The 10,374-nt window shown below is 41.4% G+C and overlaps 1 protein-coding gene across 1 annotated transcript in view; it reads left to right on the top strand.

Moving 5' to 3' along the window:
* The first annotated feature begins 264 nt into the window (after window positions 1–264).
* LHFPL3 (lipoma HMGIC fusion partner-like 3) overlaps window positions 265–10,374 on the top strand; it is a 199,828-nt gene continuing 189,718 nt past the window's right edge. The window contains exon 1 of the mRNA XM_009328374.1: window positions 265–295. Coding sequence (XP_009326649.1) covers window positions 265–295 — 31 coding nt within the window. The remainder of the gene's footprint in view (window positions 296–10,374) is intronic.

The following is a 10,374-nucleotide window of genomic DNA, read 5'->3' as shown; positions in this document are numbered from 1 at the left end:
AGCGTTGCAGAGCGGTGCCGGTGCCTGCCCCGGGCCGTCCCACCGCCCGCGTGGGTACCGAGCGTGGGCCGAGGTCAGGCTCAGCCCTCAGCCCCTGGCACCCCCCCGAGGAGCAGGGGTGCCCGGAGCAATTTTCCGGTTTCGGCCTGTGAACCGACCCGTGAGCATCAGACAGCCCCAGGCTGTCCTGCAGCGCTTGGTCTGTCACTAAAGGTCAGGAGAAAATGGCAGTGGGGGCTGTGGGGACGCCTCGAGCAGGCGACAATGGGTGAAGGCAACTGCCAGCCTGTTGAAGGTTAGTCCTCGTTTCCACTTGGTCAAGGCAGAGCCCACTTCGGTTCAGCGGGAGGGGATGGCGAGGTCTTCTGCTGGCCAACTGGAAGGGCAGCTGAGGTCATTGGATGTTAGATGCATGAATTTTGGTTGGGGTCTGTGCCCCCTGTTCACAAGGTTTATTTTCCTCTGTATGTTAGAAGTGTAAAGAAAAAAAATTAATTTCAGTTGCTGGTTTTGACTCAGAAGGTCTCCTGACTTTATTTGACTTGCTCCATCACATCCAGTGTCTCCCTGGGGAAAGCGCGTGATAAGAAAGAGGGAGAACACCAGGACATCCCTTTTTGCATTTCCAACAGAGCTCTCCCTCTGAGTTAGTAGAGAACTGGTGATTTGTGTGCAGCTGGGAGTCAGAGGAGAAGAAAAGAATGGTCTGTAGAGTTGAGATAGTAATAAAATCAGCTTTAGCAAGCTAGAAAAGATCAATTCTTCAATAATTTAGAAAAAAGGTCTAAAATCAAAGCATACCTTCTACTTGTCCTTCCCGATAAAACCCTGAAATTGAGAAGTTTTGGCTTTGCAGGAATAAGCTGTTAGGGAAACAGAGCAAAATGTCTCCAAAATGGGCTCACAATCACTTTTTCAGTCCCCTTAATTGACCTACATTCATTTCAATTTCCGAGTAATAATTCTTCTGAGTTGTTTGCTGAGCAGTTTCAGCATTATTCAATTTGCCACCTAGTCCATGAGGCTTAGTGGAAATTTCTGGTTTGTATGAAACAGCTTTAACCATTTCTCTCTGCGATGCTGTTTTTATGTGTGTTATATATATTTTTATGCTGTTTCTGTCACTTAAGTTTCCGTATGGTTCTTTCTTTATCACTTGGGGATTGATCTGCAGTCACTTGAGATTGGTAGATTTTTCCCTGATTCCAGTGAGACTAGGTTTTGGTTCATTATCTCTGCATTGGGAATCCTCTTTGATGCTGGTGGCTACTTAGTCTGTTCAGTAACACGCGTTCTGATACGGTCTTATTAATTGTACACAGTCATGTCGCTTGGCTCCAGGCAGAGCAAACTGTTTCATCTTTGCACCACTGACGTTTCCTCGGCTCCATTATGGACTTTTGCTTTCAGCTGTCTCCTCTCCTTATGGCTCCGCTGGTAAAAGGTGGCATGAATATTCACTGGTTTGGTGCATCCTCAGCCGGTTCTGTTCATGTCCGGTATGCAGTAGGACAGCACAATTTCCAAATCCCTTACACTTTCCACCATTAGAGATAACGGTGTTTTATTTATATGGTTCCACTCCTTTATGCCAACAGAAGCTAGTGCAAGGTAGATAAAAATGAATCTGATTCCTTTACTGCATTTCTGCACAGGTGAATAATAATGTTTAGAAACCACTGCATGCAGCTGATCTACAGGAGCCCAACCAGTCTATACCATGCTGCATGTGTGCAGGTGTGACACTGAAGATGATAGGTTTTCAAGCAAAATAACACAATTTTTGTCATCTTGGAAGCTGGTCGATGCACTGTTGGCATTAAGAGTCAACAAAACGAGTTTTATGTCAGCAGCAGAATCACTTTTCAGACTTCATGCCTCCAAAATTAAAATAATAGGAGAATAACATGTATAGCCAAGTGGTTATTGGCCATCTTTCCCCGTTTGTACATGAATGCCCTGGAAGAACTGGAACAATGTTGGGTGTTGAAAGAGCCTGACTTTGTTGTTTGTTGTACGTTAATTCAGCATTTACCTGACTGTTCATTTCTGTATTACCTCAAAAAAGTTTCCTCAAAGGGAGAGAAAACTACTAGAAAATCCATATTGGTTTGGGTTGCATCCTTTGAAGGAGAAAGCAATAGCGGTGGGACAGAAGGATAACTTAGAAAAAAATGTGCAGGATGAGAGTTATAATGAGTTCTGATAGGTTTTCTATGAGCTATGTGACCTACTTCTGTTATTATTTTACTGTTTTGAGAGTATAAGTAATAGGCGATAATAAGCTTAATACGCTTATCTCACAAATAACAATATAGTAATGTCATCTACATATGTATATAGTTCTGCGTAGTACAAGAACAAAATTGAACCTGAAGTAGTAAAATCAAAAAGTATGTGAGTATAGCTTTGATTTTGCTTGTTATTATGTACCTTAGCAGTGTTAGTATTCAGTTAGATCATATTATAATACTTAAAACTGATGTAATTTAAATCTCCTCAGAAGCAGTTTTTTCAATGATGTGGGATCATGCTTGATTTATGATTGCAAATAAAAGCTTAGGAACTAATTTCTTTAAAAGAAAGATTTTGATCACATTCTGTCCTGCATGAGTCATTAGAAATTGTCAGCATGATACAGGTCTTGTTTTGAAGAGGTGTTTCTTAAATAACAAAAAGATAAACAATATCATGGACACATGCACTTTCAGTCCTCATTGCTGTCTAATCATGTCTATGACATGATTAAGCAGAAAAATCCTAGGAAAAGCTATTTCCTTTGTGTACGTGAGGACAACATACAGTAGACTCCCTTATGATTTTGCCTTTCTTCTTTTGTTCCATGTGCATAATGCTCTCAGGGTACACTTGATATCTTGAGAGCCAGTGTTGCCAGCCTCGTTCTCCAGCCCCTAGCCTCCCCTTCTGCAATTTCAAAATTACACGTACAAACACTTGCATGTACACTTACTTAATTTGAGCAGCTGCATGAACACAAACACTTAGTGAAAGCATTAGAAATGAGGTATTATTACTCTTTAGTACCCTGCATCTAAAGTTTGCAAGGAACCTCACAAATAGACATTTCTTGAGATGTATTCCTTTATAAGTTAAATAAATTAAATGGTTCAGTTCTGTCATTGTGATTTTTTTCATTACTAGACATTTGTCATTACTTTTTTTCTCTGCTAGGACATTGCAAATTACAGGAAAGAGAAAAGTAGACAAAGCAAAAGAAAGGCATAGAGATGTCCCATGGACAAGTAGGATGAAACCAATATATATGTTTTTCAGCAGATGCCTAAGCCCATGCCCACAACAAGAGGACAGCTGAACAAAACAACATAAACCACTTTGTGTTTACAGTGCCCCAGAGCAAGGAGTTCCACAGCTTAATACATGTTGTGTGAAGATTCAGTAGGTGTTTTTTATGTTTTAAACCTTTTACCTGCCAATTCATTTGATCCCCCTGGCTCATGTATTGGAAGAGGCTGTGAACAGGGGACTACCAGACACCTTCCCTGTGCTGTTCCCAGTTACACCTTTGCTGTATCCCCTCAGTTACCCGTTTTTGAGACCTGATGAATCTGGCTTCTTAGTCATTCCTTAGTCGTTAGGTTGTACCATGTCTGCTGCCCTGCCTGCAGCTGTTTCCAGTCTACTGTATCCTTTCAGAGGCGGTGGGATGAGAACTACACGCAATATTCAAGACAGACAAACCAGCCATTTATACAGTGGCATAATAATATTCTCTCTTTCATTCTTTGTTCCTTTCCTAGTAATTCCTGATACTCACTTTTTCACTGTTAGTGAGCAGTGGGCTGATGTTTTCACAGAACTACCTATTATAACCTCAAGATCTCAGTCCTGAAGTGGTAATAGTCACCTTGGAGCACATAATTTTGTGTAGTTAGGTTTTTTCCCCTCAAAGAAATGACTTCATATTTGTTTATCTACATTGAGTTTAATTTGCCTTTTTATTGCCTAGTCACTCAGTATTGTAAAGTCTTTCTTCATAGTCAGCCCTTATCTTAGCTTCCCTGAATGAATATCAGCAGCAAACTTTGTCACCTCACCATTTACCCTGTTTTCCAGCTCATTTATAAATAAGTAAGTGAGCAGCTCCCAAGTTCCAGCACAGATCCCTGCAGGACTCCACCATTGACCTCTCCCTGCTTGGAAAATTGACAGTATTCTCCTACCATCTGTTTCTAATTATTTATCTTTGCAAGGACATTTATTTTTATCCTCTAGGAGTTTAGTTTTTTTAAGACTTATGAATGACAGATTTATCAAATGTCTTTTGGAAATCCAGGTGGACTTTGTTAATGAAAATTTCCACGGTACGCATTATTTTTTACTTCTTTGGAGAACTCTAGTAGTTTTGTGAAAAATTACTTAAAATAGGTGTGTTGGTCCTACCTTACTCACTTCCTTTCATCACACAAATACGCCATGTTTGTGCACATGACAACATACTCCGTTGTCTTTCATTGTTCTTACTGATTTACGTGGTGCAGATATCAGTCTTTCTGTGGTTCCCTAGGTTTTCCCTGGCCCTGTTTTAAACTGGTTTTTAAAACTGGTTTCATATTGCTCAATTGCCAGTTCTTTGGAGCCAAAGCAGCCATAAGAGAGAGGCTATTACATGCCACAGTTAAAAGTTCGTTTAAAACAGGGAATTGTTTCAGAATGAAAAGGTGAAATTCTTCATTGCAGCTGTATTGTTGTTTGCCTTTATACTTGAAATCAGTCTGCAGGACCAGGTGACTTTTACATAAGAGTCTTAAAAGGCTTGACCTTGATGCTCTCGGAGCCTTTGTTGCTGCTGTTTGTCAGATCTTGGTATAGGGGTAAATTCCAGAAGGCTAGAAAAAAAACCAGTCTTGCACCAGTGTTTGAGCAGGGTGTCTAGTGGAGTCAGACAAGGATCTTGTTTGTAGCCTCTGTATCCTTAACAATTAGTTGGGAGAGTAATATACATTTATGGCTGCTGAACTTTGCAGGTGGCACAAAAATTATTTGTTTAATAAGTTATAGTTATCTGTTTAATAAACTATAGTAAGGATAGCGAATTCCATAGACTGATTTGGATGTCAATAACCTGGGCTTGCTTCAGCAGCCTGTGTTTTAATACACCAAATGCAGTGTAAGACTTCTGGGGATCAAAATGTAGGAGGCGTCCTACTGATGGGAGAATTATGGAAATTATGTGTTATGGAAAACAGTTATTTAGAAGAGAAATTAGAGGCTGTGGTAGATGGGCATCTGCATGTGAGCTCTCACTGCAGTGCTGCACTTGAGAAGTCCAATGTGGTCCCTAAACGTGTACAGAAAAAATGGGACTGCCCTTGCCCACAGTGGTTCCCGTGCCCGCTCTGTTCAGGTCAAACATCTGTCAAGACTCCCTTTCAAGTATAAAGTAGAAAGGATTTCAGGACTGATTTAAATAAATGGAAGAAGAAGAGCTAAAAGGATGAAATTTCTTGCTATTCAAAAGAAGATTAAAAATTGACAGATCATGGTGTATGAGGATCTACAGGGGGATATTTCAAGTCATGCAGTGCTCCTTAACTTGACAGATGTGTTTGGAAGCTGAAGTTACACAGATTTGCATTAGTCATTAGGTATATACATTTGTAACCTGTTAAGTTTCATTTGTTAATTATCTTTACAGTGGTTTCTTCTTCACTTAAAGTCTTTACATAAGATTGGGTGTCTCTTTCTAAGAGGCATGGCCTAACTCACCAGAAGCAAAGGACCTTAACCAACACTGCTGCCAGCTTTTGTTCTCACCATGTACCCCAGTTGTAAAGCGAGAGGCACACGGGAGGTCAAAGGGAGAGGAAGACAAGTCCAGGAACATCAAGCAGGTTTTTGAACTGAATTTCAGCATTGCTGCTGACTTTAATAAGAGCATTAACACCCCACCCCCACCCCACCCACAGGTGAGGCAACTGAGGTTATTTAGTGGTCTGTGAGCAGTAGTGGGTGTCGGACCTTCAGGGAGAAAATTCTGAAAAATCAGGGATACTGAGGCCTCTGACCATGGTAAAATGAGGATTGCTTCGGGAAAGAGCTGAGTGCTCTGCTTGCCAACAAATAGACTGTCTCATCAAGCCTATAAGGACATCTCCTAATTCAAGTGGGCCTGGTACATGTGCTTCTTTTTCCCAGAGAAGAAATCAAGCTGCCAATATGATTTTCTGTCCATTTGGCTCCAGAGGAAAGTTTCCCGTCTGGCTTAATAGAGATCCGCAGTGCCTCCCTCATCCTTGGGCTGGGAGTGCCCCATGGGAGCCTCTGTTCTGCTGCTGTCACTCTGGCTGCAATGAGTATTGCCATACCGGCTTGGGAAGTGCTTGTGTCCTAATGTGGGTCAGAAGGTTAGCTGGCTGAGTTGGAAAGATGAAGAACTGAAGGTTTTATTGGGAAGTTGTGGGTGAAATGAGTGATGGGGCTGTGCAGCCTTTTTGGTTTCGTTACTTTGTTTGAAGTAAACATTTTCATGTATTTAATGCTTTGGGTATAAAAGTGAAGGTAAAAGGTGTATCCCGTGAACAGTGGAAATGAGGGAGGAATGCTGTGCCCCACTGTCCCCTCTCCAAGTAATTTCTTTCCCCAAATACCCTGTGCCCACAATGTCAAAAGTTCTTTCTTGCATCCCATCATCCCTTACCTTTGGTAGCTAAACTCTCTGACTCCTCACAGGCTCTTCATCTGTGTAGTTGACAAGGACACAGCATGTGTTATAGCTGGCAGAAAGCTGTTTGTATGTTGATTTGATGTCCTCAAGTTGCCACCTGGATTTGTTAAAGGATAAACTATCCCTGTCTTTCCACTGGTAGGAGTTTGGGATCCTTTCTGCTCTGCCCAGGAACCAGAAGGGTTTTCACAAAACTTGCAGAAGGTTAGTATCTTGGAGGCTTGTAGAGTCAGCCAAATTTGGTTGAAATTGGTCATCAGGCTCAAAATCTCGCAGCCACATCAGTCTTGATCCCAGAGGGAACCTGGCTAAAATGTATCATGTAAGACGTGCGTATCATTTATTTGTATGAGTGATTTGAGATTTTGATAGCAAAACTTGTTTTTGAAGGATAAAGGTGTTTTGGGAATGGAGAAGAGATATTTTCTTCTGTTTTAGAGTGTAATAAAAATTTCAGCATCTTATAACTCTCCCAATTGCCTTTTATGAACATCCTGGGGGCTATGGTCCACTGTTTGAAAAACACTAAGATAACAGAATAGTAAGATACAAAAGGAAATGCGTGAAGTTATCCAGGCAATTTGAGGATGAATTCCATTTCACTGAAGAAAAGATATATGGAGGGAAGAAAGGAGGGGGGAAGGAAACTGGGAGAGAATTTAAAAGAGGAGAATATCACCTATTGAAATGTGGGGAGCTGAGAACTTGAATACTGTTGGGAAAGAGAAATGGGAGTGGGGTTTTGGAAAGCAACTGGCGTTGGCGCAGCTCTACTTTCTTGCACCTGAAGGGTCTTCATTGGCATAGAATACGGCTGCTGCTGAGTTAGTTCAAAAATTCCTTCTAACAGTTTAATGAAGAAAATTGCTATGTGGGAAAATGAAGCCAGGAAGAGGAGAAACATGGATATTATCAGCAGTAGAAGGCATGGAATAAAAGAAGGCTAGATTTCAAACACTGAGGTTATTTTACGTTTTGAGAAGTGAACCTTTTTAGCACTGTGGTATAAACAGCATTAGCTTTGATCTTGCAAACATAAAGACAGCAAACATATCAGAACAGAAAATCTGTGGTGTGATCAGACAGTGTGGACTCAATATTTGAAAACTAACAAGATCCACCTGTGAGGAATGGCAGGGTCACAGTAGTGAGGCATCACAAAGGAAAAAATAAAAGCATTTTTGCTCAGAAATGGTGAAATGAAAAAAAAGACATGAACAAGTCTAGAGCCTGAAAAGTCTACAGATTTCGGTAACATCGGTTGCTATCAGCATTGTTAAAAATGCAGTGGCAGCATGACAGAGTGAATAGCTAGAATATGCATTACTGTGTGGAACAGAGTGCAAATCCCAATTACTAAGAGAGAATTATGGCTAGAATCCTTAAGAAGGGGAATATAATAGACTTCAAGATCTATCTATTCTAAGAAAGATATTCTCCATCTTCACGTTGGCATTCAGAGATGCAGAAGACTTGAGACAAGCTGGCCTGAGAACGAGAAGGTCATACGTACCGGGAGAAAGGTTCCTTTATTTTCTCCTTGAGAAGCCAGATGCAAATTTATGAATTTCATTGATTTTAAAAGGTAGCTGATGGCCTCTGTGGAGAGCCTCTTTGACACAAGCACATCATGTGCTATTTCAGAGAATATTATTCAATCAAGTAATTGAGACTGCATCAGAAGGAGAGAGCTACCGAATAAATGGTTTGAAATAAATTATTACAAACAGTTGATGAGTTGTCACACATTCCACTTTCCTTATTTTTCTGGTTATCTTTCAGAGAGGAAAAGTTTATAGAGAGGAAATCTAGACATGCTGTACTTGCAAGGTCAAAGACAAATATACTGAGTTGAGAGGTTTAGAAAACACTACTTGTGAAACCTTGGGAGGTTCTTTTGTTTACTGCTAAAAGTCAATAGTCATGCACCTTACTTGTAGAAGTTCATTGAATAAGGTGAGTGATTTCATGCGATTAACATGGCCAGAAAGTGTCTTGTACTGCCGTGCTAGACTGTACCTCTGCAACCTCCGCCCTACAATACTTCATTTGTCATTATGAACTTTGTGTGCAGCAGAAGTGTGAATAAAATAGGACAAGGTCTCTTAAGATCAGGGAAGATTTTAGCAGGGAGGGGAGGAGGGCAGGCTAGCAGCAGTGTATTTTCCTCCTGTCTGACCTCCTGCCTCTTCCTCCGCAATAACAGGCTTCTGGAGTGGCTGCAGAAAAGCAAATGCTCCTCAGATCTTTGTAACATGGAGTCTCTTGATGTGGGCAAGAGGAGTCTTGGAGAGGGTTGTTTTGCAACAGCCCAGATGACAGCATGTAAGCATGAAACACCTACATAAATGATCCTGTGCTTCTCGGAGATTAACAGTCTTCAAAATTAGGCTCCGACATTTCCATTTCAAGTCATCTCCTCAGCTTGCCAGGGCCCAACAGAGGGATGCAGTGGCTCTGCCTGTACCTGCAAATTAAGCATGTCCAGAACCACCCTCTGGTGCAGAGTCAATTGGCACACTGGCCGGTGTCCATACTATTACATTTTTTTACCTTCTAAAACTGGGTCACTGTACTCATACTGCCTATTGGGAACCATTCCTGGCATGTCCTAACTTGCAAACTGTGCCCTGGCAATATTTTGGAAGATTGTTAGTTGGAACAGATGAAAAACACTCCTGTGACACATGCTGTGGGACAATTCTAACAATTTAATAGCATAGACAGTTGGGTTTCAATGCCTGGGAATGCTCTCTGGCACTGCTAAATTTATCCGTGTAGACATAACCGATACGTAGCAAAGTCTCAAAATGAGGAGCTCAAGAATTATCTGTGCAGGAAAGTTAAGGTGACATGGGATTTAGTCCTTTAATTTGAACCAATTTATAACTGCAACTCGGCGCCACAGCATTCATTTCTGATTTTCTTTGTTTAAATTAACAATAAAAAAAATCTGTGGATGAAAAATTTGCATGAAGTGTAGTTAGCTTTGAAACTAGACTTAGTAATGACCTTGAAAAAGAGGTGTTTGTAACCTTTGACAAGAGGAAGAAGTGATCAAAAATGTAGAACAAGCCACAAAAAAGTTTTTCACCTAGAGGTAGTGGGAGAATGTTACCCATTGTCGTGGTTTAACCTGAGTTGGCAACTGAGCACCGCGCAGCCGCTCGCTCACTCCCCTCCCCCAGTGGGATGGGGGAGAGAATTGGAAGGGTAAAAGTGAGAAAATGCGTGGGTTGAGATAAAAACAGTTTAATAGGTAAAGCAAAAGCTGCGCACGCAAGCAAAGCAAAACAAAGGAATTAATTCACTACTTCCCATCAGCAGGCAGGTGTTCAGCCGTCTCCAGGAAAGCAGGGCCCATCACGCGTAACGGTTACTTGGGAGGACAAACGCCATCACTCCAAACGTCCCCCCCTTCCTTCTTCTTCCCCCAGCTTTATATACTGAGCATGATGTCCCATGGTATGGAATATCCCGTTGGCCAGTTTGGGTCAGCTGTCCTGGCTGTGCCCCCTCCCAGCTTCTTGTGCACCTCCAGCCTTCTCAGCTGGTAGAGCACGAGAAACTGAAAAGTCCTTGACTAGTGTAAACACTACCTAGCAACAACTAAAACATCGGTGAGTTATCAACATTGTTCTCACCCTAAATCCAAAATACAGCACTGT

This window comes from Pygoscelis adeliae, unplaced genomic scaffold (assembly GCF_000699105.1).
Source record: "Pygoscelis adeliae isolate BGI_AS28 unplaced genomic scaffold, ASM69910v1 Scaffold267, whole genome shotgun sequence".
NCBI lineage: Eukaryota > Metazoa > Chordata > Aves > Sphenisciformes > Spheniscidae > Pygoscelis > Pygoscelis adeliae.
This window is presented reverse-complemented; position numbering and strand designations above follow the sequence as displayed.